Source organism: Argentina anserina, chromosome 6, assembly GCF_933775445.1.
Source record: "Argentina anserina chromosome 6, drPotAnse1.1, whole genome shotgun sequence".
In the NCBI taxonomy this organism is placed as follows: Eukaryota; Viridiplantae; Streptophyta; class Magnoliopsida; order Rosales; family Rosaceae; genus Argentina; species Argentina anserina.
This window is the reverse complement of record NC_065877.1, coordinates 31,776,972-31,803,610: the sequence shown is the minus strand read 5'-3', so window position 1 is coordinate 31,803,610 and position 26,639 is coordinate 31,776,972. Positions and strand designations below refer to the sequence as shown.

At 39.0% G+C, this 26,639-nt stretch overlaps 2 protein-coding genes across 2 annotated transcripts; both read left to right on the top strand.

Annotated features, from left to right (window-relative positions):
• Positions 1 to 1,190: 1,190 nt before the first annotated feature.
• On the top strand, positions 1,191 to 1,963 carry LOC126798595 (cysteine-rich repeat secretory protein 38-like). Its single transcript, XM_050525602.1, has one exon. It carries the CDS (start codon positions 1,241 to 1,243, stop codon positions 1,961 to 1,963), a length of 723 nt encoding a protein of 240 aa, XP_050381559.1. The 5' UTR covers positions 1,191 to 1,240.
• A 21,757-nt stretch (positions 1,964 to 23,720) lies between these two features.
• Positions 23,721 to 26,389, top strand: LOC126797303 (uncharacterized). The gene is made up of 7 exons (XM_050523950.1): positions 23,721 to 23,965; positions 24,309 to 24,361; positions 25,281 to 25,387; positions 25,476 to 25,592; positions 25,738 to 25,928; positions 26,062 to 26,131; positions 26,285 to 26,389. Exons 1-7 carry the CDS (start codon positions 23,721 to 23,723, stop codon positions 26,387 to 26,389), a joined length of 888 nt encoding a protein of 295 aa, XP_050379907.1.
• The last annotated feature ends 250 nt before the right edge of the window (positions 26,390 to 26,639 follow it).

The window sequence follows — 26,639 nt, the reverse complement described above, 5'->3', positions numbered from 1 at the left end:
TATCTGCTCATGGGTACTCAGATTGTTTTGGATGTTGGGTAGCGGGTGGCTATCTAATATCGACGGTGTATTACGAGAGGGGTAACAGATGTGTACCAGCGGTCTTGGTACCCGTATTATAAATGTATTTGGGTAACCGGAAGGGTTACTTAATTTCTCATGAGCACTTCTTTTCATATTTCTTTGGGACAACCAGATGGGCCGTCCATTGACTCATGAGTGCATTTATATTTGTTTGATTTGTGGAATTTCGTATATATATATTAATATGCGAGTTATATTTTCATTTTACTTATACGAGCTGTAAAGCTTACCGGGTTTGTGTTTACAATCCCGGTGCACCAATTCGATGGTGTAGTGGATAACTCCGCAGGTGTGGATTAGCGGGAATTGACGGACCGCTCAGAGGACTTGAAGTTATTTATCTCCAGCTTGTGTGAGGATTTTGTGTGACTATCTTGTGAGGTTGTTGTGAGGATCATACATTTCCATTTGTTATAATGTTGAATTATAATTTGGTTTGTAATAATCGGTTTGACTGAGTTGTATTTTGAACTCAGAGATGATCCGCTGTGGCATTTTAAATGATTTCGATTTCATCGAGATTGTTTGGTGTTTAATGACTTTGAAATTTTGAGTTTTTATGCTCAGAATTTCGAGGTCGTTACATTACCATTTTGGCTGCAATTTTACATTGATGATCTACACATTAGACTATAAACGTTGAACGGTGAAGATATAAAAATATAATTCAAAAGTTGGAGAATGAATTATCCTTTTAAAATACCCAAAAAATGAATTCTTTAGTGGAATGACGGTATATATATATGACCAAGTCTCTTGAGTCCCATACTATTTTCTCGCACTCCAATTTTATGTTTTATAGAGTTCATAGCTTGGGAATTCGGGTTACATTGTGTCAGTCAAATATAATTTGAGTCCATAGTTAATTTGATATCACTCAATTCAAGATCGATTTCATACAGTGGTACTAAATCAAAACTAGTTACAGTGTAGAGTGTAGACCCAGTACTAAATGAAAACTTTGATACATATGACTTTTTCGATCGATGTTTATCAAAGTAGATAACCTTGGGCGCCAAGTCAAATGCCCCTGCGAATATAAATTAGCCTCCAAATGCAGGACTAGTGACTTTTAAAATCCTATATATAGAGGGTGCTATTGGGCATATTATTGCACACATCGATATCGAACAAAACCCTCAAGTTTAGGCCAAACATGTCCTTCTCTAAATCAATCCCCCTGTCTTTCTTGCTCTTCTGTCTTTTGCACCATGCAGCCTCTGGTGCTTCTCCACTTTACCATATCTGTTTCAGCAAGGCAAACTACACTGCTGCTAGTAGTCCATACCATGCTAACTTGAAGACCGTGCTCAATCTTTTATCCACCAAAGTTCCTCCCAGTGGGTTTGGGGTCGCTTCAAGAGGTACAGGACCGAACAAAGTGAACGGACTAGCACTATGCCGAGGCGACGTCTCAAGCTCAAAGTGCAAGACTTGTGTCGTCGAAGCAAGCAAAGAGCTTCGTGCACGCTGCCCTAGTAAAAAAGGAGCAGTAATATGGTACGACCATTGCATGGTGAAGTACTCAAATGGGAACTTCGTTGGGGAAATTGATAATACAAACAAGTTCTATAAGTGGAGCATCAAGACCGTAAGCAATCCCAGCATATTCAACAAGAATGTCAAGAAATTGTTGAGTGGCTTATCTGATAAAGCTTCTTCTAACCAGAAGTTTTATAAAACTGGTGTGCTCCAACTCGATAATTCAAAGAAGTTGTATGGTTTAGTTCAGTGCACGAGGGACCTGTCTCGCCTGGAATGTAAGAAGTGTCTTGACGCTGCAATGACCGAACTGCCGAAATGTTGTGATGCGAAACGAGGCGGGCGCGTTGTAGGTGCGAGCTGTAACTTTCGATATGAACTTTCGCCCTTTGTTTAGTTAATGATCGATCGGCCAGCTGCTTGGATCATATATATGTGTAATAAATCTGATTAACTATTAATCAGTACTGTATGATATTGTGCTTACAATAAATAAATCAAGTCCTACTGTGACTTCTGCTTAGTTAATTACTTCATTTGTATTAGCTTCCTTCGGCAAAAGCCACTAAAATTAAGGTAATGTACTATATCTATTCATTTTAGATACAAGAGTACACGCAATTTCTTTCTCCAAAAAAATAAAAATAAAAAAGTACAAATGAGAATGTTCCACAAGAGAGCATTATCGAAAAGCAAAGCTAATGCACCGGACTTGAGTATAGTGGACAGTGGAATTCCATATTTTCCCTTCCCAAACAGCCCTCTCAAAAATGGCCAAAAGCAAATCACCGCCCACACACCGCACACTATCTCCACAGTTCATGTAGGCACTTCGGGAGCTGATGGTGATTTCATGCCGAACAATCTAGCTCACAGCCAATGCTGTTAAGCGCACAAAGAGGATCGTCGTTGGTGGAATAAACATTGGAGACTTATCAAAAGGGAATTTACCAGCATTAACATCTTTGGAATGACGATCATGATCACTAGAAGAGGAGTCTGGAGTTAACATCCTTTTGTGTGACTTCAAATACCACCTCAGAAATGAAGCACTCAGAATTGCTAAGGTAATTGCTTGATTCTATTAATTCAATCTTTACATATTTATACAGAGAGAATTACAATTTAAATGCATAAGTTTTGCTATCAACAAAATGACATGATCAATTACATATCAATCTACAATCTGTATTGCACAATTGCAGCTATAACAAGATAGATTAGGAAAGGGATTAGGAATACTGATCTGATTGTGCTGCTTGATAATAGCATCCTTGATTTGTTACTGCATTGGCTTTGGATGAACTGATATGGCTAACAAGAAATCCCCACAATCTTGACTACCATAGTTATGGTCCCAAATATCAAAGAAGTCGCTGATAATACTATGCTTCGCGGCCCCATTTTTTGATAATTCCACCATGCAGGGATGGATAGACCAGATTCGAGGTAAAAATACAGTGTACAAGTTGTTAACAAGAAATAGAGCGGTAAACATTATGAGAGACGGTTCTCCTATCTGCATCAGGAATCAAACAACATAGCATTAAAAATTTGTTTAAGCTCTCACTCGTTTTGGTCAAGTAAAGTTCTTCAAGCATATTTCGATTCGGAGTCCATAGAAATACTAAATTGACGTAGATTTTACAAGAAAGGGACAATCATGATCGAGCTTCTCAATTCCATGCCATGAAGGAAATAAAGGAGTTATTATATATGTTACCTTGGGATGGAAATGAGAGTTTGTAATGATACAGTAGGCTGGCAGGAGAGAATAACATAAAGTTGGAACAGGGGGCTTAGCCCCATGCCCCTATATCAGGAGCCATATGTAACCCAAGCATATCCTAAACTCGAGCTTGGCATTGAGACCGGAAATTATTGGACTTAAACAAAATTTCTAATAGTCCAGTGATCCAGCTCTTTCTCTGGGTCAAAATAACTGGCACAGTTGTGGGTGCAGACCCAACAAAGCCCGGAGGATTCGGCATGCGTAATGTCACGGACTTACTTCTTTCGCTATGCTACTCGTGCGGCCTTAGCAACTCCCTTATGCTAAGTCAGCCTTACTCGCAAACGCCCTGCTAGAACAATTGAAAGGCAAGAGAATATTTCGAAAGAGAACTTATATTGAATAAGAGAACTTACAAGTAAACTTGATAGCTTGCTTGCTAGATTGCTTGATTGCTTGATGGAACAAATGAGAGGGGTGCCTTGCTATTTATAGGCCTCCTCATCCTACTTTACAAGTTCTAGATATTTCTAGGACTATGTACATTGTAGAGAACTCTACTTAACTCTACACAAGTCTAAGATGATCCTTGAGTGTTCTAGAGAACTCTAGAGTGGTCTAGTTCTACTAGCCTCTCCAAGGTTCTAGAGAAATCCGGAAATGTCTCAAGGCTTCTTGAGACTTCCACCATCTTCTAGGATCTTCTATGACCTTCCAAGGAGTTCCGCCATATTCCGGATCCGTCTAGAATGCTCAAGGTAAAATTTGGCTTAATTTTGGCGGGATGTGACATTCTCCCCCACCAAATCCCGCGATGCCCTCATCGCGCTTCATTGTATCGCTGGATCATGTCCTTGAACTGCCAAAGCGTATCCTCGGACTCCCAGCTTGCTTCCGTATCGGGCAGACCTCTCCACTTGATGAGGTACTCTTTGTAATTTGGTACTCTTTGTAATTTGGTACGTCTCGACGTCGAATGACCCGATCTGCGAGTACTTCATCGACTTCCTTGTCGAAGTTGGTGATTACCGCCGTTGGTGCCCGATGCGATATTCCCCTCGATGGGTCTTCCTCGTCCTCATTGTAGGGCTTCAACATACTCACGTGGAAGACCGGATGTATCTTTAACTTGGGCGGGAGGTTGAGCTTGTATGAAACTTTGCCGATGCGCTTGATAACTTCAAATGGCCCTTCATACCTGCGGATCAAGCCTTTGTGCACCTTTCTAAAGGCCTTGAACTGCTGCGGCAAGAGTTTCACAAGTACAAGGTCGCCTTCCTTGAACTCGACATGCCTCATCTTTTTGTCCGCCCACTTCTTCATCCTCTTGGCAGCTTTGTGCAATGCCGCTCGAGCTAACTCCGCTTGCTCATGCCATGACTTGGCGAACTTGAATGCGGCTTGACTCTTCCCTTCATAGTGAGTGGCAAGGGATAGAGGGGTAGTAGGCTGCTGTCCCAAAACGATCTCAAAAGGGCTCTTGTTGATGGCCTCACTTTGCTGCAGGTTGTAGGAAAACTGCGCCACATCTAAAAGCTTGGCCCAATCCTTTTGATTGGCACTCACGTAGTGCCGTAAGTATAGCTCGAAGAGAGCATTGACACGCTCCGTTTGACCGTCGCTTTGTGGATGGAAGCTTGTTGAAAAGTTCAAGTCTGACCCCAACATTTTGAACAGCTCCGTCCAAAATCTCCCCGTGAAGCGCGGGTCTCTGTCGCTGACAATGTTCTTTGGAACTCCCCAAAGCTTGACTACATTACGTAGGAATAGCCTTGCTGTCTCCTCCGCTGTGCAGTCGGCAGATGCGGTCATGAAGGTTGCATACTTGCTAAATCTGTCCACCACCACAATGATGCTTCCAAACCCTTCGGACTTCGGCAGGCAAGTGATGAAGTCCATAGAGACACTCTCCCATGGTCTCTCCGGTATGGGTAAGGGGTCAAGCAACCCCCCCGGCTGCTGCTGGACTACTTTGTCTTGTTGGCAAACTAGACATGTCCTCACATACTCTTCGACCCCGTCTCGCATCCTAGGCCAATAATACATGGACTTTAACAAGGCAAGTGTGCGTTTCATACCTGGGTGGCCGGCCCATTTGGAATCATGGCATTCCTTGGTTAGCTCCCTTCGTAAGCTTCCCCACTTCAGTACATAAATGCGGCGGCCTCTTGTATAGAGAAGGTCGTCGTCTAGCCAAAACCTCCGGGTTTTTCCTTCCTTCACTAAGGTGATGAGGCTTTGTGCTTGAGGGTCTACCCTTAGTCCCTCCTTGATCTTGCTTAGTAATGGGCTAGTGACTTGAGAGATGCTTGCAAATTCCGCCTTGCGGCTTAGTGCATCCGCAACCACGTTTGCCTTCCCGGGCTTGTACTCCATGGTGTAATCAAACTCCGCCAAGAAGTCTTGCCACCTTGCTTGCTTTGGACTTAGCTTCTTTTGAGTTTGAAAGTAGCTTGTTGCTACATTGTCGGTCATGATCACAAACTTTGTCCCAAGCAAGTAATGTCGCCACACTCGAAGGCAGTGGATGATGGCAGTCATCTCTTTTTCTTGCACGATGTAGCGTCGCTCCGTGTCATTAAGCTTCCGACTCTCATAAGCAATTGGATGCCCCTCTTGCATGAGAACTCCACCGATGGCAAAGTCGGAAGCATCGGTGTGCACTTCGTATGGCTTGGAGTGGTCCGGTAGGCTAAGTACGGGCTCCTCGCATATTGCATTCTTCAAGTCTTCAAAGGCTTCTTGACACTCCGTTGTCCATTCCCATGCCTTGTTCTTCTTGAGAAGGTCGGTTAATGGTGCAGCCCTCGCCGAGTATCCCTTGATAAAACGGCGATAATAGTTAACTAGCCCAAGAAAAGATCTTAAGTCATGTACCTTGGTGGGTGGTTCCCATTCTTGGATGGAATGCACCTTGCAATCCTCCATCATAAGCTTGCAGTCCTTGATCTTGTGCCCCAAGAACGACACCTCCGGCTTGGCGAATGAGCATTTCTCCATCTTGATGTATAGTTGGTTTTCCCTCAAAACCTTAAGCACTTCCCGCAAGTGCTCCACATGCTCCTACATGGTCTTGCTATACACCACTATGTCGTCCAAGTAGACGACCACAAACCGATCAAGGTAGGGGTGGAATAATTTGTTCATCAAGGTGCAAAATGTCGCCGGTGCATTAGTTAGACCGAAAGGCATGACCAAAAATTCATAAGATCCATACCTTGTGATGCATGCGGTCTTCGGCTCATCTCCTTCCGCAATGCGCACTTGGTAGTACCCCGAACGAAGATCTAACTTGGAAAAATATCGTGCATGGCCCAATTGATCAAAAAGATCGGCAATGAGAGGGATAGGGTATTTGTTCTTTACCGTGATCTTGTTGAGTGCCCTATAGTCGATGCACATGCGAAGAGATCCGTCATTCTTCTTTTGGAACAAGACCGGGGCACCGAACGGGGCTTTCGAGGGTCTAATGAACCCCGCGTCCAAGAGCTCTTTCAATTGCCTCCTTAGTTCCGCTAACTCCGGCGGCGCCATGCGGTATGCACCCATGGCGGGTGGTTTGGTCCCTGGTTCCAACTCTATCTCATGGTCGATCTCTCTCCTTGGGGGTAGTTTCTTAGGCAGCTCCGCGGGTGATACATCCTTGAACTCTTCAAGAACTGCTGCTACCTCCTTGGGCATGTCATCTTGTGGCCTTGGCTCCTCATCATCAAACTCACTAAGGATGGCCAAGTAGCTTTCCTCTTCCCTCTTGATGCCTTTCTTAAATTGCAATGCCGACAAGACCTTGATGTCTTGCTTTGCTCCTCGGGTTGTTGGCACCACATACGACCTCTCGCCATCCATAATGCATAAGCTATTGGCGAATGGCACCGGGAATGCCTTGACTTGATCATGAAATTCCAACCCCAAGACTACCTTGTAGTCATCCATCGGTACAATTGAGAAGTCTAGGCTTCCACACCAACCTCCCACGCTTGTCTTGACTCCTCGAGCTACTCCTTGTATGGGGCGGGCAGGTGAGTTAACCGCCTTGATGGAGCCCCCTCCATTGCTTGCCTTTAGTCCTAGCCTGCGTGCCTCCTCAATGGAAATGAAGTTGTGGGTTGCCCCCGTGTCGAGCATTGCCGTTGTTGGCTTCCCACCTATGGTGATGTCCGCGAAGAGTAAACCTTTGGCTTGGACCTTGGGTGTAGAGCGGATTGCATTAAGCACCTGCAAAGACCCCAAGTGTGCACCTCCATTGCCACCCTCGGCTTCACTCTCGCCTTGATGACTTCCTAAGAGCGCGCTTAGTGCTCTCCTTTGTGGGCAATGCCTAGCCCAATGCGGACCATCGCATAGGAAGCACTTGTTGTCGTTTGGCTTGTCCGAGCTCCGCATGTCCCTTGACTTGCCTTTATCCTTGAACCTTGCCGAGTAGCTCTCACGGCGGGGCTCCTCCTTGCGTTGGATCTTGTCTCCCCCACCTTTGGCATAGTTGCTCTTCTTCTCCTTTGGCTTGGTGGACTCTCTTGGACTTGAGAAGTCAACTAAGCCTTCGGCCACGGCTATGGCGGTAGCAAGGTCTTGCACTCCACGTCGCCTAAGCTCCGTCTTGGCCCATGATTGGAGACCATCCATGAAATTGAAGAGAGCATCCTTGTCGGATAGGTCGGGAATCTCAAGCACCAAGTTAGTGAATTCTCTAATGTAATCACTAATAGGCCCGGTGTGCTTGAGCCTTCGCAAGCGAGCTCTTGCCTCATCCTCGGCATTCTCGGGATAAAATTGCTTCTTGAGTTCTTTAACAAAGTCATCAAAGGTAGAGATGGTGCACATACCTCTTTCGACATCTCCTCACCTTCTCCTCCACCATAACATGGCGGTGTCGGTGAGATAAAGAGTCGCGGTCTTTATCTTGGCATCCTCCTCCATGATGCCTATGGCCCCAAAGTATTGATCTAGCCCCCATAAGAAGTTGTCTACTTCTCGAGCGTTGCGCATGCCTCCGAAGCTCTTTGGCTTTGGCACCTCGATCCGCTTGGCTTCCACGTTGCTGCTGGTACTAGCCCCCGTGGCTAATGCGCGTTTGCATAGGGCAAGGTCTTCTTGCATTGCCTCCATGCGCGCATAAACTGCTTGCATCTCCTCCATGCGTGCAAGCATGCTATTGTGCTCCCTTTCTTGCACCTCACGCATCCGGGCGAGTTCCCCTATGAACTCCTCGCGAACCTTGTCAATCTCTCCCCGCAAGGACTCTTCTAGCTTGAGCATCATGCCCTTGATCGCAGTGTGGATTGCGGCGTCCTCTGCCTCCAAGTCTTCCACCTGGGCTCCCATGCCACTCACGCTCTCTTCCACTTGAGCTAGTCGTGAGTCGATTGCAGCTAACATGTCCTTCACTCGTTCATTCTTTGGAAGCGTCAGGTTGACAAGTTCTTCATGACCCTTCTCTTGCGTGTCGTCGGAAACACTACCAACATGATTGCCATTCTTTGCCATTGTGTCGAGCTAGCCTCTTGATCGAACTTCGGCTCTGATACCAACTGTCACGGGCTTACTTCTTTCGCTATGCTACTCGTGCGGCCTTAGCAACTCCCTTATGCTAAGTCAGCCTTACTCGCAAACGCCCTGCTAGAACAATTGAAAGGCAAGAGAATATTTCGAAAGAGAACTTATATTGAATAAGAGAACTTACAAGTTTACTTGATAGCTTGCTTGCTAGATTGCTTGATTGCTTGATGGAACAAATGAGAGGGGTGCCTTGCTATTTATAGGCCTCCTCATCCTACTTTACAAGTTCTAGATATTTCTAGGACTATGTACATTGTAGAGAACTCTACTTAACTCTACACAAGTCTAAGATGATCCTTGAGTGTTCTAGAGAACTCTAGAGTGGTCTAGTTCTACTAGCCTCTCCAAGGTTCTAGAGAAATCCGGAAATGTCTCAAGGCTTCTTGAGACTTCCACCATCTTCTAGGATCTTCTATGACCTTCCAAGGAGTTCCGCCATATTCCGGATCCGTCTAGAATGCTCAAGGTAAAATTTGGCTTAACTTTGACGGGATGTGACAGTAAGATGGATTTCCATCCCCTTGCATGTATCTTTATCCCAGTAAGCAGGTCTTCAGTTATAGACCCATAAATCCTGCCTACCTGAAGAAATCGAGGCAAACTCTGTCAAAACTAAAAACAGCAGGCATCCTTACTAAATTTGTTTAATTACTAGCTAGAATTTTTGGGACATCAACTCTAAGTTCAAACTTATCAGTATTTCCATTCTTTTACAATTTTCTAACAAGATATGTGAAAGTAAGTAATCATCATATTATATATATGCAAGTTAAATGAAGAGTTTTAATACTCGGTGTTGTGGGTGAAGAACACATATAATATGTCGGACCTTTTTTCCCCATGATGTTCCATGCTCAAACCCACAGCTAGCAACGTTACATGCCTCTTCAACAACAATGGATAGATCGTGTGCAAGATCAATTTTCTCTGCTAAAATTGTATTTGCTGTGCGGACTATCTCCATGGAATTTCCGAACCGGTCCTTCAATGCCTCAATGTTCAAGTTTCCTATTAGATGAGTAGAGATAATTATCAGGAATAGTTCTCTCAGATCATACTCAATTGCGTACTTATGGCTATCGCCTATGAGCATATAAGTAGTTCTCAATTTCTCATCACTCATATATGTATTTGTAATTAATTGGAATATCAATAAAAAAGAGATATATAATTGGCTACTTCGTGGCTATTGATACGTTTCCGCTACCTAAGAATTCCTCATAGACAGTGGCGGATCCCGGATTCAAATGTCACATGCGTTAATTTCAAGAGCGGACATTGGATTTTAAGGGATGGACTACAATTTTGGCCGAAGGCAAAAAAAAATCAAGTTTACAACATATAGTGTATAAAGTTCATATAATTAAAGGTCAATTAAACCTAAATATTCATACTATTCCTTAATTTCCTATAATCTTAAGTTCTTAACTAACAGATAAATCCAAATAGGCAGATATTCAATCTCTCATTCGACCATTCTCTAACATACCACCAAATTTCCAATAATTTTAAATCAATAGTTTAACTAACGCACTCATATACCAACAATCTTAACAAACCCAAATAAGCAAATAAAATACTCAATCTTTGATCAGAATCTCATTCATTCGGTAAGACATTAACAAGACTAATATACTAACACCCAATTTCATATAATCATATTTTAAATTTCCAATAAGATCTGTTTAACCAACAAAGTGAAAAAATCCATATACTCACTAAATTTCAGTATCTAATCATTCAATAATCATTATATAATTATTTTAATCAGTATCTGATTCAATTTTAAAAAAAACTTATAGGAGAATTGGAGAAGAGCTAAACATGTCGTTCTACAGTAGAACGGTAGAAGTGTAGATGAGAGCAGAGAGAACTTCGGACAGTCGGGCCTTCAGCAACGCGGCAGCAGAGAGTGGTGGTGACGGTCTTGAATGATTTAAAAGAAAAGTAGTCGAGTAGAGGGAAGAACTGAAGAACAGAAGAAAGACGTATGAGAGAGAGTGAGAGAGACCTCGTACAATCGATTGGTTTAATTCACTTTTTTAATAGAGGCTTGGGTTTTTTTTCAGGGCTGAAATCTCACCTGAGTTGGATCCGCCCCTGCTCATAGAGATATGAAAGCCTCTGTGAATGTGACTTCCTACATCTGACCACAAGTAAAATAAAAGCTCCCACGGAATTATTTTATGTAGTACTATTACAATATACCATATCAAACAAAGGCTTTCTTTATTGAGGATCTCATATTTCCCAAAGTCATACAACCAATCTATACTGGATAGATAAATACCCCAAAATATGCCTGAGCCCTCACCGCTGCTGGCTTGTGGTTGCGAACACAATGAAGACACTGCAAGCAAGCTACCATCCTGATATTTGCACAAGGTGTAGAACAGTAGTACAAGACCAGCAGACTTAAATATGGTCGACTTAGGGATCCCATACTTTCCTGATCGAAATAGACCTTGAAAAAATGGCCATAAGCATCAATGTTTTAAAAAACACGCCTGAGGCACAGCTCAAGACGTAAAAGGCACAAGATATAGGCTAAAAAGTCTTACCCTTAGTTGCCTAGGTGCACTCCAAGGTGTTCAAGATGTTTTGAGGCTCGAAAGGCGAAGTCCTCAAAACTATTTTTTTTTTTTGGATTTTATTTTTTTAATAGATAAATTAAAAAAAAATTTAGACGGGGTCTTTTAGTTTTTGAGATTAAGACTTTAGAAAGACCGTCTTTACCAATTTCCTCTATCAAACCTATGTTGGTGTTGGAGGTGATGTTGTTGGAGGTGGTGATGATGATGACATTTGGATGATGATTTAGATGGTAATATTCTAACTGATGATGATGACGATTTTGAAGCTTGAAGCTAGTTAGTTCAAACATTGTTCTTGTTTTTATTTTATTTTATTTAAAGACTAGTTAGTACTTTGATATATGGATTTATGTTATGCAAGGTGATTTGATTAATTGCATGGTTTTGATATATATTTGTTATGAAGAAATGACAATTTATCATGTTTATTTTAGTTAATGTAGGAGGAGGAGATTCCAGATATTATTTGTGCAATCTCTACTGCCTTGGAATTGAGTAAAAATCATGATTTTTGAATAGTTGACACGGGTGTCTCTGATCACATGATTAATTATGCATCTTCTTTATTTGATTCTACAATGTTTGAAAAAGCTTCTCAAGTGTCGGTTGCAAATAGGAAGAAATTTCCAATTTTGGGGAAGGGATATGTCAAGCTATTCTCAAATCATAAAAAAATCTATTGTGATGTTTGTTCCTTCATGTCACATTCCTGAAATTTCGAATGATAAAAATTCGAATTCGAAGCCATGAAAATTCTAAAACAACCCCAATTATATTGAAATCATCTTATAGTAACAGTGTATCGAAACTGAGTTCACAGTACGACTCAGTCGACTTGAATCATACATAACCAGTTTATACCTCAAGTATTATAACAATTAGAAATGTAATATTCACTCAATCCTCACCACAAACAGAAGAAAGAAGTCTTCAGAAAACTTCCGAGTAAGCCCTCTGAACCTTCTAATCCACACCTGCAGAATTATACCCTACACTATTGAATTGGTGAACTAGATCCGGTTTGGTACTATGTTATATTATTACATATTTGCATATGGCTACATTCTTGATGTCACGATCCCAAAATTTCGAGTATGAAAATCAAATTTCGAAATCATGAAAAACTCTAAAACAATCTCAATAAATCGAAATCATTTTAATGTCACAGCGGATCATTTCTGAGTTCAAAATACAACTCAGTCAAACCGATTATTACAAACCAAAATTTATAATTCGACATTATAACAAATGGAAATGTATAGATCCTCACACAATCCTCACAAAAATCCACACAAAATCCTCACCACAAGTTGAAAATAAATGACTTCAAGTCCTCTGAGTGGTCCGTCAAGTTTCGCTAATCCACACCTGCGAAATTATCCCCTACATCATCGAATAGGTGCACCGGGATTGTAAACACAAACCCGGTAAACTTTGCAGCTCGTATAAGTAAAAACAACAAATACAACTCGCATAAAAGTATATACGAAAATCCACAAAACATCAATTATAAATGCACTCATGTCTCATTAGATGGCTCATCTGGTTGTCTAATAATGTGAAAATATACATGCTCATGAGAAGTTGAGTAACCTCTCTGTTTATCAAAATGCATTTATAATACGGGTACTCATGAGCGATGGTACACCTCTGTTACCTTTCATGTAGTATGCCGCCGACATTGGACAACCACCTGTTATCCAATATCAAAAATATGGGTACTCATAAGCCGATAACCCATCAGTTACCTCTTATGCAGTACCTTGGCATACATACTAGAACTCTAACTGTATCGAAACTTTAGCCCGGCCAAAGGCTAGGTTCCGACATGCCAACACGTCCGAAGACATAAACACGTCCGAAGACAAAAACGTTTTAACAAACTCCATGTTAAAACCACATTCAATAAACATCACATCATATTGTACAATTTAAATCAATATGCTCAATATGTAAATCTCAACACCAAAATGAACTTATTCACAATGGAAATTACGATAGTATATAATATAGCAAACCATATATATGTACCTATTTACCATTTATACACATATACAATCCATTATATCAAATACATATCATAGTTCATTCTTTAAATTATAACATATTCTTGAATCACCGCAAGGGTAGATTCGTCATTGTGAGATTTTACTCAACTTATAATCTCGAGCGTAGTTTCCACGATTCCAAAAGTAAATCCTTTGTTTGAAGTATCGATCACCTTGAAAAGATAAGAAGTGAATTTAGAATCGTTATGTAAAACCATAAATACCGAAGCAGTAATAATATTTACTATTTATGTATTTACTATTCATGTCTTACTGTATAAATACATATTAATTACGTATTTTTGTACGAGTACATACTATTTACGTATTTTATGTACGTATGAATACTATTCAAATGTAAATACTGTCTCAGTAAATAATAATTACTGATTTACCCTTCTGAAATTACTTTTACATTTACTGAATGTAATTTACATTTACATTTACCGTACGTAAAATAAATTTACATTTACCGTACGTAAAATAAATTTACATTTACCGTACGTAAATCAATTTTACATTTACCGCACGTAAAAATAAATTTTACAAATTTACTGTTTCGAAAATACTATTCACGCCTCCACACGCTCTACCTAAGGCGGCGGTGTTCACCATTCCACCCCCTCCTCCGATCCTCCACAAATTCAAACCAATTCAACCAAAAATCCACAACCAAGCATCACAACAATCAAATTATGCTAACCCTCACCACAATCGGACCCATGGACCGTCAGATCGTTGCTGGAGAACTCGAGATGCCGGCGGATTTGAAGTTGGACAGTGGCGGTGCAGATCGCGATTTTGATTGCCAATCTCGTCACAGGAGGCACCGGGGGCGAGGAGAGGTGGTGGTGGGATCTCTGCGCCCTGATTTTGCCGGCGACGTGCTTGGACGGCGGAAGAAGTCGCGGGCTTCGGGATGTCGCGTGGGAGCTCACAACGGCGAGGCGAGGTGCGTTATGCTTGAGGGTCGTTGCGGTGAGGCTTGCGAGGGTTGTGGGAGTGGCGGTGCGAGCCACGGAGGGCTGGACGGCGAGATCACCGGTGGAGGGTTTTCGGAGGGAGAGAAGGCTCGGGGAGGGAGAGAGAGAAAGAGGTTGGCGCGGGGGTGAGGGTTTCCAAAAATGGAAACCCTAACTCCATTAATTCCCTTTATATACCTGTTTCCAAAATCGGAAACTACTTCCTTCATTAATAACTTTCACGTACAACGTCCGAGTAGAATGCGTGACGAGTCCATGAACTCGTATCGACGAGCTCTATGACTTTCGTGAATGAAGTTTTCACAAACGAGCGACGGAATAAAAGTCGATTCTCACGTCGCGGAAACGTAACGTTTTTCTAAATAAACGTTCCGATAACGTTTCCGTTTTCGATTTCCGATGTCGCCAAGCGAAACCAACACGTTTAATGAATTTCACAAACTTTATAAACTTAGAATCAATCCTGTGTGTGTGTGTGTGTGTGCAGGGAGAAATATATCTCAAAGCAAAAATAGAACGATTCGCAACTTATGGTGGTTGGTGGTATAAGTGTCCAGTGACTGGTTGTGATTTAGGATTAAAGAAACATGAGGATGGAGATAGTTTCAACTGTGTTATACACAAAACTCAGATTCATCAACAGCAGTAAACATGATTATGTGTTTTTTATATGGACATAATCGATATTGCCATCGGCAAACTGACCATACATATCAGTAGATTATTTGTTATTCTATATTGACAGTAATGCATAGCAAGACGAAGAATGGTGCAACTCTACTTCACAGAATCAATCCTGCTTAACTAAAGCATGGATAGCTAAAATAAATAAACTGGCAACTGTAATTCACACTCTTTGTTTCTCCTCTGTAGTACGCCAGTAATTGCTGCAGCGAAGTAAGTAAACTATGTGAACATCAGTCAATAAAAATATATGTCAAGGTATTACAGTCGAATAGCAGTGTTTCTATAGTATAAATGGCACTTCTCTACCCCTATGTACTAAAATAAACAGTTGCAGTTTATCAGATATGATATTACCAAATGACAAGATCCTGACCCTAAAATAGTTGAGAGATTATTCCCTATGAGTTTCCAACATAAAATCTAAGAATATACAAATGTAATGAACCTCTTGGATAATTGTTATTCATGGTTTACGATTGACGTGCAACCGTGTATGCATATTAGTCTCACCAGGCATGGAAATTAGCCTCTCCACCTACGAAAATTAGCCTTGCTAACGCTCAAATGGTGGTTCTTAAAAAAAAGTGATAATTTTATCCCCCTACAGTCATGCAGTATATGCAAATTTCTAAGTAATATATGAGAAATTTAATTGACTACAGTGGTTTTAAGATCTAGATCTAACAAAAGACTTGTTCCATAAAATATGTCATCAAAACAATGATGCAAACATTCTTGCATAGCTGCATTGCACAACATTTTTCAAATAAAAATATACTGTCTTCTAACCATGAATCCCAGAAATCTATTAGTAGTTGTTATGCTTTGGTGACAAGGACACATCTCCATTTTCTTATTCTATCACAAGAACATCAATTTCTATTCCCGAAGCTGCAGTAGTTGGATCTTCTCCATTCACAGCGTTCACCATATGTAGAAAGTTGAAACATAGTGTCATACATGCATACAAATTCATCACAAATACATGAAAAAAGCAAATACATATGAATTGAAAAAACCAATTAGCTGTTGACAATAAAAGTCACAGCAAGCAGGCACGAAATTGTAGTCTAGGATGTTTGCAGTAGCTGATTTTGTGGTATAACAATGGGTAACTGTATATTGCACGTCAAGTGCTCGGTAGAATGTCTAGACGACAGGTCATTTTCAACCGACAATAATATATTGATCAAAATTGCAGAATTTCCAATATCTATATGCTCCCAAACGATTTCTGAGATAACTAATCAGGATGACAGCTTTAACAAAATGTCATATTATTGTTAAGAATAATGGAATGCATAGAATTCATTAATTTTTCTAGATAAAGACTACACGGAAGGTGTTCGACAAAATGTGTGAATGAGAAACTATTTAGAAAATATAATGCAACTGCCAACAACTATTTGTAGACTCCTCAATAACATAGTAGACAATTCATATTATCAAATCTATTATGTGTACTTCGCTTTTTATAAATTTAGATGAGAATTTCTTCACTGATTGTTCATTAAAAAATTTATTGCATGTCTCATTGGGTCGATACTTTGATGCATGTTTTAGGGTTTTATTATCTTGAATATGTATATGACCGACATATCGTTGCATATTTTGTGAGAGATAACAAGTTTTTTGCATGTACTTGTGTGAAGTGATTCCTTAGTAATCTAAGGCTACCGACATTGACCTTAGATTCTTTGTTGTTACTCAAACGCTCTTAGAACTTCACGATTTTAATTATTTTGGTCTAGATACCCACATTTCATAAATCAATTAATTGAGAACATAGTTAAGTCGATACCGACATTTCGCTTAACATGACAAGTAAGAGAACGTAATACGGTTAATGACCTAACGACATTGGCTTAACTGTGAGTGGATTAATCTATAATTATTGACATTATTTTGGGGTGATTGAAGTATATCTATTGGTGGAGAGAAGTTCCTAGCTATTGTTTTTCTCATATTTACATCCATATTTACTTTTTAATATTCTATTATCAACAGTACTTCTGTCTTTTTTATTTTTGTTCACTAATCAAACCATTTCCGAATACCCTGAAATTTTGTGTGGTAGTCCGCCACTGTGTCTACTTAGTGTCTATTTAATATCGTAAGTTTCACCAATCATCTGCGGGTAATGACCTCTATTTTTCATTTACTACATTAATATAATTGATTTGATAATAAGGTATCTTTGTAGGTGCTTTTGCACCTATCACATACTTCTCAAAACAGTACTTAGACCTCCGTCTTTTTTCCAATTTCGTTTTGATTTTTTCATAGCCTGTGAAATTTTAAAAAGACATATAAAAGTAAAAAGCAAAAAAAAAGAAAAGAATTTTTAACCTACCTATTTTACAATTATTGTTTTCGCAATCTTTTATTTATTTAATTCAGGCTAATCCTAATTCGGAATAATAAATTGAATATAATAAATAACATTATTAATCTTCATGTATCAATTGAAAAATCACATAGAATTTTTAATAAACTTCGTCCGAGAGAAACAATTGTTCAACAGATGTTAGAATTCCTCATGTTGAATTTACTATTTGGTGAATTTCAAATCAATAACTGAATAATAATAATATTATTAATTATGAATTTAAGAGTGAAAGATAAAATTAATTTGAGAAGATGTATTATGTAATTCTTTGGGTTTGTTTATAATAATTGAATATAAAAGTATAATTGGAAATATATTAACAGATAGTAGATTGATATGATATTTAATAATGATATATTGATTATGGACATTTTTGGAAAATATGGAGATTGTTCCAGAAGAATTATTATTCTACCATTTTGTGTATCTTAGCCTATTTAGGTTTTTTTATTAGAGTATATTATGCTTTAATGTACTAGATATGAATCTCTGATTATTCGGGATACCTTGTATGTAATGCACATATATAGGCCTCATTATTAATCAATAAATGGTTATGTTCTGTTCCATTATGTTGTTATTATTCGTGTTTCTATCTCGATCACGTTATTATACTCTAAAGTATCTAAGCGACGAGGCCACCACCAGAATTTTTTTTTAACCCTAGCCGAATGTTTTTCCTCCGGCAGCATCCTTTTCTTGGTTTCACTAGAAAATTAAATCAGTGTCCAACAAATAGTTGTCGGAATAAGAAAAAAAACCAAATCTGCTATGGGCACCCAAATATTTGATCTGGGCACCCCATCTTCTTCCTCGTCTCCACGTCGGCGACATTGTAGCTCCTGCCCCGGCGTCTTCCCTCTTCCAGTCGACGCCGACCCAGTCCGGTTTGATGACCCAAATCCCACATCTCGTCGACCTCAACTCCTTCGGCGTCCTTGGATTCGTCGCGCCGCCACGAAGTCTCGTCGACCCTCCATGAGGCTCCGACGACTCTACTAGTGCATCTCATCGGTCCAGAACGGCAAAAGTCATCCCCGATCACCCACCTCCTCTCAGCCCCGACATAACCTAGCTTAGGTGATGACTCCATGAGGTCAAGGTCGACCAGCGCAAAACCGATCGACATCAACTGCATCATCTGACCCGTGTTGCCACCCCTAAACTTGACCCAATTCAGGTTTGGGCCTTCTGCCAGCCCATAGCCCTTTTGGGCCTCAGCTCTTTCGAGCCCAAAAGCCTCTATGGCTCTAAACTCGACCATTTCACTCATTTCCTTTTTCATATTCCATTATTTAAACGTTTATTTGCACGTTTAGTTTTTAACTATGTTTCACGTGCTCGTATAGGAAAATAATCAATCGTCATATAATTGTGATGACATGCATGCCCGAAATGGATATTACTCAAGAGTTTTTAATGTCATCAGTACGAAGATCGACAAGGAAAAGAATTCTTCAAGCAGTTTTCTTGCATGACAATCGATTTACGGAGCAATTTAATTATATGCGGTCTATTTGGCAGACCAACAAGTATAATTTTCTTAAAGTTGCTGCTTTTGAACATATATATATATATATATAAATTATCGGGCACTATTAGCCTTCTTCATGTCTCTTTTACAACCCTTCTTACAGTGCCGATGAGACCAAAGAGGTATATGATTCCCTTCTTATTCGGCGTTTTTCGTGTAATGGTCTTGAGGGAGTCACGTTATTATTTAAAGGGAAGAAATTGATTTTGTGTGGTCACCAGAGTGCACCGCTGTTTTGGGCGCGATGATGAGAATCGCCGAATTCCATCGATTATTTTTATGACCATATACATCACAACATTTCTAATTCCAGTTACATACTTGAATAGTTCGTTCATTCGGAACTTTTATAACCATCGTTTCTTGTGAATGCGTCCCAATCGCGACGAAAATTTAAAATTTTGAGTTTCTTCTGACAATCCCAAGGTCTTTCTAGATACTCATCTATTTAAGTTGAAATCCATACTTCTCTGAAGCAGCAATATTTATTAACAAAATATCCCAAAGTTTGTATGGGACACACTTAACATTTAATTAATTAACGTCTATGACGTTGTCTTATCAGAGTTGACATTGATGTATGCTCCACATCCAAGAAACACAAGTCATTTCGGCTCTTGTATCTATATTTATTGAGGGAATTTTAGAGATGGGAATATAACATTTTTCCATTCTCAAGTTAGCAGATTTTAAGCTTCATGCTAAGGCTTCGCCCCATCTCATACGCAAGATTTCTTTGCCATGAATATTCGATTAGTGAATCTATTTTGACTGTGCTCTATGCTTCATATTTTTTAAGTCGTCTATTAGAATTAGAAGTTTGATTTTAAAAGATGTATTAAATATTGACATATTCAATAAAATTTCTCATATTCCTTGCTTACAAGTTGATCGTGAGAATTTTATTTGTCTTGAATCTAGCATGAATGGTCAACGTATACAACTCGTTGTGGTTTTAAATTGTCCGTTTTTTAGTTTACATATGACCTCGATATCACTACCTTGTGAATTTGACATTTAATATTTGGAAAACGAACCACAGAACGTCAAAATTGACGTCGTTTCCGACCACTGTTGGCTTTCCCGTAATGTTTTTCTGAGATTTTGCCGATGTTTTCGGCTGTTTTAGCCACCTTCCGACCCATTTCCGGCGTTTCCAACACCACTGCTTGGTTTTTGCCAGTCCTCCCCTGTTGGATATGAAGTCAAGCCTCCTAATCTGCCAGATTTCGACCGCCGGCGGCCGATTTTCCGTCAAGTTTTCTAGCGATTCTTTGTCATTTTCTCGTTGTTTTTCCGACATATTTCCAACATTGTTTGTTGAAGCATTTTTCTCGCCAAAGTTTCATTCGGTTTTGAGTTATTTAGACATGGTTTTCTGGTTTTCTCCAAGTTGTTTGATAGCTTAACTGGTTTTATTATTAGTGACCATCCGCACCATTTGGATGGTTTTCTTTCTAACATTTGTTTCCAACATATAAGTTGAAGAATATAGTACTATTGTCATGTGATATACTCGATGGGATTGCACTTTGTTCTGATCCCCCCTTACAATATCCTACGACGTATTGTCTAGAGAAGTTCATTGTGTCGTTGACTCTCTTAATAGTATTTTGAGAATGTCCCGCAGTGAAATTGAGTGTCTTGCTAATTACGCAACTACCCACACTGTTCTACGGGACAAGTAGTTGTTTTACGGATCTCATGGCGGATATTGTGTTTCAGATATCTTCGCGCCTTGCTAAATTTTAAAAGGCCATACATGGCAATAATTTTCATTTAGATACTTGTGTTAAGAATGAAAAGGCATATAACTCTGTCAGATTTCGTTAACAGTGGTTTTTTTAAGCTTCGGCAGTAGCTTTGTTAGCCTGCACACATAGCTTTACTTGCCTGCAGCAGTAGCTTTATGTAACTCGAGATTCTTTGAATCAATGAATTCGGTTTTACTGCCTTATTGGTTTTAACATGATCATTTGGGTGATTTAGAACGATATTTGATGATCTGAATTTTAGGAGTTCACATGGACATCAGTTCGTTCAAAGAGAGAACAAGATATTGTGACCGGTCTATGGTAATACAACTTACCAACATAAGCATTTTCATAACATATTCCATTATGATTATGAACATTATGATCAAACAAAATTTCCAAGGACGTAATCATGCATGGCATGACATAATTGTCCATTACGGTTTTAATTATTGCAAGGCCAATGCATGCCTTTACTAAAAACAATTTCCGTACTCCCGGAGAACCACGTGGCAATGTCCAGTGGTCCTCCTTACCTATTATATTTTGACACATGAATTTATTACACTAAAATTATAATTTGATATATTTTTATTATTAGTGAAATGACCTTCATGTGTATTGATAATTTTAAACTAGAATTTCGAGTTTAAAGTTTAGGGTTTATGGTATAGGGTTTTAGAGTTGAGGGTTTAGGGTTTAGTGTTTAGGGTATAGGGTTTTAGAGTTTAAGGTATTAGCGTGGAAGGTGTAGAGTTTTAGAAAGAAAGCCAATATAATTTTTGATAAAATAACTTAAATATGATTTTTTTAATTAAATCATAAGTGTCAAATGGTGATTAAATAAAGTACCACTGGATATTGCCACGTGATTCTCTGTGAGGACTAGAAAATTCATCCCTTTACTCCCCCAAATTATCAGTAGCATCTTGATCACCAATTATTATGGTGATTTTTGATATTCATGATCAATGGAAGTATTGTCCTATTACTTGATTAACTTGGACGTGATCATGATGGCATATATCAAGTTAGTTCTCAATTAACTTGTCTACCCATTACAAAGGCTTATCCGTGGCTTTATTGCTTTGATTATCAAAACACTTGCTTGATTTTTGCAAAGCCACAAGTTCATCATGCATATGTCCAAGGATCTCACTCCAAGAATTGGAGCCTCTAATCCTAAGACGTTAACTAAAAGTTTTTTAGTGACGCACTAGCCTTCCTATGATGCTTCATTGGCCGTTTCCAACGCCAATCACTCATTCTATAAAGCGTATTCATTTAGCTAAATAGGAGAAAAACCCTCATACGTTAAAGAGAAATAAAAAAAATATTCAATTTTTACAATGTATCTATAGTGACAGTTTGTGGACCTATCCAACCCGAATGTAGACATTTTTCAGTATTGGTTGATGCAACGACGTGTTGGTCACACATCGCTTTGTTATCCACAAAGAATGCTGCATTTGCTAAGTTATTAGCTAAGTTCATCAAACTAAGGGCTCACCACTCTTACCATCCTATGAAATTTATTTGATTGGATTACGGTGGAGAGTTCACCTCTAAAACCTTTGATGATTATGTATTGCATATCTACTAGTATCGTTGTTGATACCGTTTGAACAGTCTATGTATCTATTTTTCAGGGACACCAACCATTAGATTATATCTATCTTACTGAGTGAGTTATGGCCATTTTAGCAAAGTATGACAGATTTATCCGAAAATTTTCAAGTCAGTCGAATTCAACAAAGCTTTGTGAACAGCTCTGGTCGAATTAGGTTATACGCTTTATGTCACTGGAAAGCCACATGTGTCTATTTTCCAAAACATTTTAGGGTTTACTAAGACCTATTATAACGAAGAATTTATGGCCGTCTGAGTGCGTGAAGGTCATTCCACGCGAGAATCTGATTTTCATTGCAAACTCTTGTTTTGAGTTGTTATGCAATCTTGTTTCCTAAGATCTAAGTTTGGCTAAGTATATCATGTATGATCTAAGGATATATGGTGAGATTAATGATTAATCATTAACCCAAGACTACTTTTGAGAAGCATGTAATGAACGTTGTATACGTTGTTGGTTGTACTCCATGATTATGACACTAATCACGGGGAGTTGTTTCGTAGACCTCAAGGGGAGTCTTACCTCATATGATGCTATTAAATGTAGATGGTGTGTTGTGCTCTTTTTCTCCTCCGATCAAGGTTTTGTTTTTCACCCAAGAGGTTTTTATTTTGCTTGATAATATTTTTACCAAGGTAACGTTATGTGCACCATACAACCTAGACATACGACACAAGGGGGAGTATTCCGGGATAATTATATTTTACCATTTTGTGTGTCATAGCCTATTCAGGTTTCGTTATTAGAGTATTATGCCTTAATGTACTATATATGAATCCCTGATTATTCGGGATACTCCGTATGTAATGCCTATATATGCCTCATTTTCAATCAATAAAAGATTACGTTCTGTTTCATTACGTTATTATTATGCTCGTTTCTATCATACTCGATCAAATGTCTAAATAGCATTTTAAGTATTTGTAAAAGTAAAAATGATGTCTATTAAATGGGGAGGTACAAATGACATTTTTATAAGTATGAATATAAGCTCCCAAAGGTAAATTGAAATTTGGAAAACAAATACATAATCAAGAGAGATCTCTCGTACATTGTTTTCGGACAATCCAATGAAGGAGGCCAATTCTAGACGATATACAATATTTGCACCAACCCCCTATCAAAACGAGACCTAAACAAATGAAAAAAAAATCGCCAGATTTCTCGATCATGCTATAGAGTCCAACGCCTCCAGACACAAACGCCTCTGACTCTCCTCTACAGTACTGCTGAGTCCAAAGACACCAATGGAGAGAGATCTGAGAAGAGGCAGCAATAGCATTGCCACAATCGCTAACCTTCCAGAATCATTGTTGGGCGATCAACCACCACCAGGAGGAAGAGGTAAGGCGAGTCCAGCTATGCCTGGGTCGGAGTTCACCCGACCCATCAACGCCGACCAGACCAGGAGGGAGTACGTAGAGCAGTTGATTGAGGAGCTTAACGATCGTCGTACCCGAGAACAAGCTCTACACAGTCTCTCCAAGGCAAGGTTTTACCTTGAATTATTCGTTCATCTAATAACACCACGTACGTTGGTATAGCAATTTGGTGCAGTTTCACTTGTAAGTCTTATTATGTGGAACTAAAGTTTTTTCGTTGTTCTTTTTGTCTCACTTTTTTTCTGCAAGGAATTAGAAGTGAGAACTATTCTCAGTTTTGAACTTTTGAGTTTTGATGGTGCAGTTTCACAGCTGGAAGTTCTTATTTAACCTAGCTAACCACTGATTTTTTTTTTCTCATAGCAAGGTTTCAGAATATTATAGTGAAAATTAGTCTCTTAATATACTACGTGATAAATCCGAATTTCTTTTGCTGATGTATATTCTTTTCAGGTTTGAGATGGTTTTGCTCATGTGTTTACTTTTCAAATGCCAGAAAATTCTGGGTTACTTACGATTCATACTATTATAATCTAGGCTTTGCAATTCGAACTTGATTTTTTTTTTAATATTTCTCGAATCCAGCTGAAGGAGCTTCCTGAGGTGGCTCTTTTACTGTGGCATACCTGTGGTCTCATGTTTATCCTCCTTAGGGTTTGGCTCTTCGCCTGTCTTTGTACTTTATTTTTTTTATTCACATTCATGAAATTGCAATAAATAATTAATGATTAGAAACATATATACAGTTTGTGACTATATATTTCTAGCGTTTAATCTTGAATGTCTGGTCTCTTGCATGCCAAATATGTTGAAGTTCATCACATGAATGAATGCATGGTTTAATTTATTTAGTTTGTGCCAGGAAATAACTGGTGTTTACCACCTGATCTCAACCCCAAATCTTACTCGGGACATATCAAACCGAGTTTGCAATACCATAACTCTGTTCCAGGTTCATTTTCCTTGTGTTATTTCTTCTTTACTCTTTAAGCTACCTAGCTCCTACGCAGTCTCATCATCATAAATGTAACAGATTATCTTTAAGTGTATTGTGACATGTTCATTCTTACAATGAAACCTATATATGCAGACCGAGCTCCACCCGTCATGTATTGGTTTATTGGTATATTCCGTATATATGTGCAAGGATGCAGAGCCTTACTTAATTTATATTCTTTTTCTTCTTCTTATCAGTGCATAGCTTCTCATGTAGAGACAAGAAAGCCATTTATCAGAGGTAATATCATTAAGAGATCTCAGTTAAATCTAGTGATCCCATAAACTGCTAAAATAATTAGTAAATATTAATGCATTTTCATATTGATCAACTTGAAGGAAGGTGACCTTGTATCATAGATGATAATTCAGAATTTTTTATTTAAAAAAACCTTTATTTTAATTGACGTGATGCATATATGTTCGCAGCTACCATTCCGTTGTATCTCTACCCTTTCATCGGCACTGAGAACAAGGACAAGCCTCATGAATATCTCAGACTATCTAGCTTAGGTGCTATTGGTGCCCTACTGAAGGTATATACATGTGTATGAAATATGTTTAATTTCATTATTAAGTTAAGGCAAATCAAGGTTGGGATCGATCCTCTTTTACCCTTTTCAGGGTCACCCGCCAAATCGAGATGAAGTTGATCCAGAAATTATACACTTCCTCCTAGAGAGCCAGATACTTTGTTTCTGCATCCGATGCATGGAGGTTGGCACTGTATTGTCAAGAACTGTAAGTACTAACAGAGGTTGATATTAAATTTATCCCATTTGTAATATAACTTAATTCAATCCCTTAATATTTTGAATTCACATGTGATTTATTCAGAGGTTTGAGATTTTATTTTCCTTTGAATGTGCCGGCACACAAACTGCAGGTGGCTACATTTATAGTTGAAAGAATTCTGGCAACTGACGAGGGACTCAACTATTGCTGCAAATTTGGGGATCGGTTTTATGTAGTAACTCGTTTTCTTGGGAAGATGACTGATAAGCTTGTTGAAGAACCTTCTCGCCGGCTGCTTAAACTTATCATTAAGTGCTTTACTGAATTATCGAAGGGCCCAAGGTATGCCATTTACTGGTAAAGATTATTCTCGATCAAGGATTAACACTATTGTTACCTAGCTAGGCAACCTCGATTTAGTCACGATGACAAGCACCTCACCTCTTGGTAATTTTCTGTTTTTAAGTCTGTGCAGGGACAGTGACAGTTTAAGATGCTGTATTCCTAAGAGCTTAGCATATCCCAATATTATTAACCTCCTCTCTGTAAGTCCTCTAATTCCAAAATACAGGAACCAATGTGGTGAAATGGTCTTTAAATGGCCTCAAGATAGTTACAATTGTATGTTTTTCAAGAGACTATATGTATTGTATGTAATTATTATTTTCTTATTGAAACTATTGCAACATTTTTTTCAGGGTGACGGAGATGCCATGCGCCGTCTGCAACAGCTCTTGAAAAATGTTCAGGCTCATATATCAACCACTGGGGAGCTAGTTATTGGGAACTTGATAGAAAGCTGAACTAAATAGCTAGTGCACACAGGATGATGAAAGCATGTACTATTCTCATCGTTGTAAGTCTGTCTTTAATGTTTATTGTTGTATTATGTTGGTTTTATTGTACTTTGTTAAGAAATAAAAGGCCTATTAGTTATAAACCACAATACAATATAGGCTCCTCACAAATAGTTGTCGTGTTAACCAAGTATCATGTTGTTTCAAATATTAGCTGGTCTTGATCTGAATTTTACATCTTATTGCTTTAAAGTAT